We start from the raw sequence: 6,693 nt of genomic DNA, 5'->3' as shown, positions 1-6,693 counted from the left end.
TATACCCTCCATAGGGTGCTCGAGGGTTTGTGGGAGTTTGCCCAACCAGTTCACATGTGTTTTGTGGATTTGGAGAAGGCGTTCAACCGCGTCACTCATGGTGTCTTGTGGGGGGTGCTTCGGGAATATGGGGTCCGGGGCCCCTTGTTAAGGGCCGTCCAGTCTTTGTATGTCCAAAGTAGGAGTCTATTCCGCATTGCCGGCAGTAAGTCAGACCTGTTCCCGGTGCATGTTGGACTCCGACAGGGCTGCCCTTTGTCATCGGTTCTGTTCATAAGCTTCATGGACAGAATTTCTAGGTGCAGCCAGGGGCCGGAGGGGGTCCGGTTCAGGAAACACAGGATTTCATCTCTGCTTTTTGCAGATGATGTTGTCCTGTTGGCTTCAACGAACTCGGACTTACAGCATGCACTGGGGCGGTTCGCAGCCGAGTGTGAAGCAACAGGGATGAGGATCAGCACCTCCAAATCTGAAGCCATGGTCCTCGACCGGAAGAAGGTGGCTTGCCCCCTCCAGGTTGGTGGAGAGACCCTAGCCCAGGTGGAGGAGTGTAAGTATCTTGGGATCTTGTTCACGAGTTGGGGACGGATGGAGTGTGAGATTGACAGGCGGATCGGTGCAGCGTCTGCAGTGATGCAGTCGTTGTATCGGTCCGTCGTGGTGAAGAAGGAGTTGAGCCGAAAGGCGAAGCTCTCGATTTACTGGTCAATCTACGTTCCCACCCTCACCTATGGTCATGAACTTTGGGTCATGACCGAAAGGACAAGATCCCGGATACGAGCAGCTGAAATGAGTTTCCTTCGTAGGGTGGCTGGGCGCTCCCTTAGAGATAGGGTGAGGAGCTCAGTCACCAGGGAGGAGCTCGGAGTAGAGCCGCTACTCCTCCACATCAAGAGGTACCAGCTGAGGTGGCTCGGGCATCTGGTCAGGATGCCTCCAGGACACCTCCCTTGGGAGGTGTTCCGGGCATGTCCCACCGGGAGGAAACCCCGGGGAAGACCCAGGACACGCTGGAGAGACTATGTCTGTGTTCGAAACCGCATACTTACCTACTACTCATTAACTTATTGAGGATGCAGTGTGTTTACACTGGCAGTATGCGATTTTGAGTAGGCGAGAAGTTCCCGGATGCATACTGCATTCCCCAGAAATGTTGAGTAGACATCGTGAGTTCACTACTCATACTGAAATTACCCAAGATGCAACACGACGGACATTTGAATAAACTTTATTCAGTTCACAGTGACTGTTTCTTAATGATGTACATTTAGCAAGCTGAGTATGGTTCTAGATATAATTTTCCCTCCAATTTTTGTGCTAGTAGGTATGTTATGTTACGAGATTTATGATTGGATTTACATTGATTAAAAATAGTTATTAAAAAAAACCAAAAAACTTACATCTGACAACAAGTCCATGTTGAAAGCGACCATGCTGTACCGAAGACGGCGAGCCAATCTTCGTTGAGGAGCCGAAAAAACTCTCCGTCGGTAAGGCATCATAACTGGCATCATAACTGGTCCGTTAAAAGGGGAACCAGTTCAAACGGTGATGTTAAGCGAGATATATTGCTGAAAGATTGGCTTCTTGTTTTCAGAGTAAAAGCACAGATTTATCACTGAGGTTTCTTTGCATGAGAAAGGGAAAGGGGTGGTTTATTTTTGTGAAAATAACCTGAAGTGCGTTGCTCACTGCGGCTGGCTTGAATTTCGCCGAATTCGTCCGAACAAACTCATAAACGGTTGGTATTCGGACAAATAAACGACACACTCCGGCTCTAAACGACCACTTTGTCGCCTAATTTACAAAAAAATCTTGATGAAGTTGTACATATGAAGAGTTTAGAGCTAAAGTGAAATCAGCTTTAGCAGGTCGATTTCTGCTCAGGGAGGAGTGCAATGCATTGTGGATTATTATGTAGTATGCTGTCTTGTAAACACTTTTCATATTGTTTGATGGACTGAGTAAGCAGGATGCAAGATGGACAGTATGAGTATTGAAGGATGTAGTAGGCAGTATGCGGTTTCGAACACAGCCTATGTCTCGCGGCTGGCCTGGGAACGCCCTGGGATCCTCCCAGAGGAGCTGGAGGAAGTGTCTGGGGACAGGGAAGTTTGGGCATCCCTGCTGAGACTGCTGCCCCCACGACCGGGCCCGGATAAGCGGTAGAAAATGGATGGATGGAAATTCTTTGGATCCTTAGCTTTCTTTAACTTCCTTTGGTTTTTCGTTTTGCTTTCTTTAGAATTCTTTAGGTTTCCTTAGGTTCTTTATCAGATTGTACCAGGTTTCTTTCGGTGAAAAACCTTAACAAAAACACAAGATTCAACCCAATTACTCCTACAAATAATATTTTTAAAGTCTTTCATGGAGGTTGCATTAAAAGTAATATGAGAACTAATTATAATGTGCCAATAAAGAGCCAAGTAATCTTATCAAAGTAACCTTAAACATCTAACTTAATTAACACTGTTTAAACAGAAGCAACGAACAAATACAGTCATGAATCAGATGCTTTTTCAAACACAAGCTCCCAAAGTTCCCTTTTAGTAAATTTTTTTTTGCTGAAACTTCATCAAATTTTTCAATACTTATGAATTCTTGTTTGAGTCTAATATTCAAAATAAGACTTTGTACTTCTATAAAAAGAACACATTAAACTTAAAGTGAACGCACCATACATTTCTCAGTGCAAGCTGATTGCAGGGCTTTCCAGCTGTTGATCTACAGTTGTGAAGAATTTTGCACATTGGTCATCCCAACTCTGAAATAAAATCGAGCAGCAGCAAAGACAATAGGTTGATTCTATAAAGTAGTCAGGATTGTTTCTTCCTCATTATTGAGTCTCTCATTGAAAAGCTTTTCCCGTAACTGAAATAGAAACATTGTTTCTGTTTCAAAACCACAAGCTCAGGTGCTTCACGGCTCCTCTGATCAAAACCACTGATGACAGAACAACATGAGAGGTTTTTGTGAAGTTCAGATGGGAGTTTCTGTCAGTGTGCTTCTCTGGCTGCACAGTAATACACCGCAGTGTCTTCCACTCCTTTGACTTGAATACTTAGAGAGCCATTCTTTTTTTCATCTCCTGTCAAATCTCCAGCAATAGTGAAACTCTCATCATATCCCTTCTCCATGGTGGGAGCTGCAAAGTGTAAATATCCGATGAGTTTCATGGCTGTGTCTTTGGGTGTGCGCTGGTACCAGAGAATCACCCTGTAGTCTCTTTTCTCGTGGCTGCAGAACATCTGAACCTTGTTGCCAGGTTTTATGATGAAATCAGAAGGAGACTGGTCGACTTTCACACTCCAGCAAACACCTGGACGGAGAAAGGAAACACAAATCAAGTCATGAGGGACCATCATTTCAGAGAAACCAAGTGTGAGTGAGCATGTTACCTGACAGGCAGCAAAGAAGGATGAAATGAATCATGTTGAAGTTCTGAGAATTGACCGGTGGATTGATTTGCTTGAGTCTGACTGAAAGCTCTACTCAGTTTACTGAGGTTTGAAAAGGAAGTGAAGTGACGCTGTTCATGTTGGCAGATAACTGCATCACATGAGGAGCTGGGAGGGCGTGTTCAAGCTCTCTGATCAGTTTTTGTATTGAGAATCAGGGCTTTCTTGTCAGTGTGCATAGCTGGCTGCACAGTAATACACTGCAGTGTGTTGGAGCTTCAGGTCGACAATGAACAGAGAAATATTCTTTGGTTTATCACCACTGAGGTCGCCAGTGAAATTAAAATGTTTTTCAAATGACTCCTCGTATTGTTTGCTGCCATAATTCACATGTCCGATGCGCTTCAGGGCTGCATCTCCAGGGGATTTCTGGTACCACTGCATGTTGGTGTAGTCCGTTTTTCCATGGCTGCAGACCAGCTGGACGTCTTCTCCAGGCTCTCTGAGGACTTCCAGAGGAGTTTGAGTGACTTCAACTCCGACACAAACACCTAGAATGAAGGAAGACGAGTTAACGTGGTAGAAATGATTGTTAAAGAGTCTTCCTGGATTCTAAAGTTGATTACCAAAGAGCCAGATGAGAGCAAACGAGGCTAACATGTTGACTTCCTGCACACAGAACGCAGAGTGACTCTTCATTATATCCTCCTCCGTCACCTTCCTCCTCCTCAACAATTCATCAGGCCAACATATTTGGTCTTTATTTCCTCACATCTCCCAAACTAAAAGAATGAAGTCAATAGCAGCCATGTTAAAGTGGAGCCATCAGAACTATTAAACTGTTGAAAATTATGAAAGTTATTAAAATGTATTAAATTCAACTGGGGTCAAATAAATCTGCATCATTCATTTTGTGGAAGTTGAAATACAAACTTTTTTCATATAGTCTCTGAAGGTTTTCCCTCTATCTTATGTATTTTACTCAGAAACATTTCAAGGTTAAAAAAAATGTAAAAAATTGTGTGGTTATGGAATTTTGTTTTCACCATATTGCATAAATGATGGCTGATTTTTCTAATTATTTGTTATTGATGAAACTCTCTTGACAAAGTGTATAAAAGTCCCCTGTTACACTTAAGCTTGATTTGTTTTACTGAAGTATTTGAATAAATGACTTATGAGGGGTTGAGTTCACTGAAGCTGATGCTCACTTGAGGAGGATTTCTGAAGTTTCAGTGCCACCTACTGGTACAAGCAATGTAAAGAAAGAAACAAAGCTTTTTGTTGTGACAGTTGCACCAAGTCAACAGGCTCCAGTATGGACCAATCATACAACCTCCCATTAAAGCTGAGTGCATTCACATCCTGCAACTGCGTCTGGTTACAAACTCTCCCCATGATGTCTCAAAGACCTTTATGAGGTTAAAAAAAAAACATCCAATCAAACTTGAAACAGACCACCATAAAATCAAACCAGATTTCAACTGGAAGTACACTGCAAACAAATCAGACTGATATCAAGACAAAATTACAATTTGACGAGACTACAATCCAACATAATACTAATGTCACAACGAAACCAGAATTTTGGGATATTTATGAGAGATGGCTGTGATGAGACTCCAACAAAACTACAAGCAGAGAAAAGGATACGAATGTAACTGAGCAAGAGGCAGAATGCAGGTTTTTGAGGATGAAGGAGAGGAAGATGGTGCAATGGTGCAATAAGACATGAGGCCACATTACTGTGTGTGGTTTATAAATACTTTGGAGATCAGTGTGTTCAAACTGTTGGAGTGTTTTTTGTGAATTTGACTTTTTGTACTCTGGATATTTCATGTTGGCTGCAGTGGAATTTTTTGCTGGATTGGATACTGTGATGGGGTTCTTTCCAGAAAACTTATCAACAAATATGACACAGTGGAAGATGACCGTGTAAGGTGTTTTTCACTGCTCCACAAACTCCAGTGGCGAAAAATACTTGCAAGTTTGAAAATAATATGCACAAAAAGAAAGTATTTACAAAATTTACAGAAGGCTTTGGTCTCTTATGAGCTCTCCCATTGCTACTTAGTCACAGTCAATCAACAAAATCTTTGCAATGTTTGCACTTTCATCAAACACTGCCAAGCCTGTTGTGCTCTGTCCAGCTCTGTTGAACTCTGTCTTTCAGCAGCCAGAACGGCTGTTTTATAAAACAGCCATTCTGGCAAAAGCCCCTGCTGCTGGGAGTTGCAAAGAAAATACATTCACAAAAGGCATAATTATGGCCCTCAGATAAAAAGAAAGTAAGTCTGTGCCAAAAACAATCAGCACCTCATGAGTACAGGACATCCCCCAAGTTCATATTAAACACTTGAATAACATAAAATATAGATAATTGGTCCAGAAATTCACAATAGCTGGTCGGGTGGTGATTTCCCCGCCCAGTGTCCCTATAAGAGTGAAGCTTTATGAGCGCCCCTGAGTGTGTGTGTTTATGGTCTGTAGGTTAAATGCATGTATCCGTCACAGATACATTGTTGTTGGCATTTATTAAGGATCAGTTTCAAACTACCTACTGCTGGATAAAAACATCATCAGTAGATTGTTCCATATTCAATATTTGTGACAACATTGGCTCAGATTTTCATCGTTGCTGGCTGTCTGGCATTTCTCTTAAATAGTGTTGTTATCATTGCTGTCTGTGTTGTGGACCCCGTGTCTGCTTGGTTACTGCATTATGACAGCCAACAAATGTAACTTGTACACTTATTATTTCTGTCGGGGTTGATCATGTGTGACTTGATTATGCAGGATATTGAGACTGGATGGCATCTATCATCCCTGAAAGTCATTGACCTTCCTTTCCCACCCCGTTGGTTTAGTCTGTTTTACTTTTTGACCTTTATCTGACCCAGGTTTGAGTACATTATTGGTGAAGTCCATGGCACTGACCATGGTGCTGAAATGGCCTATCGACATTTGTAGTGCTTTGATTATCAGCAGGTGGTTGTTTCATGATAAATCCATGGCGCTGTCCATGGTGCTGAAATAGCGCAAATTGTGCTATTCATCTAATCGTACACCACTCTCTCTCCATTTTGCCCTTCTGTCTCCGTTTCTTATTGTTAACGCTACTAATTGATCAGCTGTGTCATTACAGGCTGTCACTGCACAGTGTCTGATGTTGGATTTATTTTGTTTTATGCAATATCTGCCTGTTTAGGAATCAAATTGATTCTCTTTGTTGATCTGTGATTTTATTCCATATTTTGATGGTCCAAAGTGAGACTTTCTTTTCATTTTGGAAACT

At 42.2% G+C, this 6,693-nt stretch overlaps 2 gene segments (V, D, J or C); both read right to left on the bottom strand.

Annotated features, from left to right (window-relative positions):
• Positions 1-2,973: 2,973 nt before the first annotated feature.
• LOC115406815 (immunoglobulin kappa variable 1-8-like) lies at positions 2,974-3,508 on the bottom strand. The segment is given in 2 exon segments: positions 2,974-3,319; positions 3,399-3,508. Coding segments are annotated over 2 exon segments (357 nt in total).
• Positions 3,509-3,626: 118 nt separating this feature from the next.
• LOC115407169 (immunoglobulin kappa variable 1-39-like) lies at positions 3,627-4,068 on the bottom strand. The segment is given in 2 exon segments: positions 3,627-3,949; positions 4,025-4,068. Coding segments are annotated over 2 exon segments (357 nt in total).
• Between the last annotated feature and the right edge of the window lie 2,625 nt (positions 4,069-6,693).

Source organism: Salarias fasciatus, chromosome 19 (genome assembly GCF_902148845.1).
Source record: "Salarias fasciatus chromosome 19, fSalaFa1.1, whole genome shotgun sequence".
Classification (NCBI taxonomy): Eukaryota; Metazoa; Chordata; class Actinopteri; order Blenniiformes; family Blenniidae; genus Salarias; species Salarias fasciatus.
This window is presented reverse-complemented; position numbering and strand designations above follow the sequence as displayed.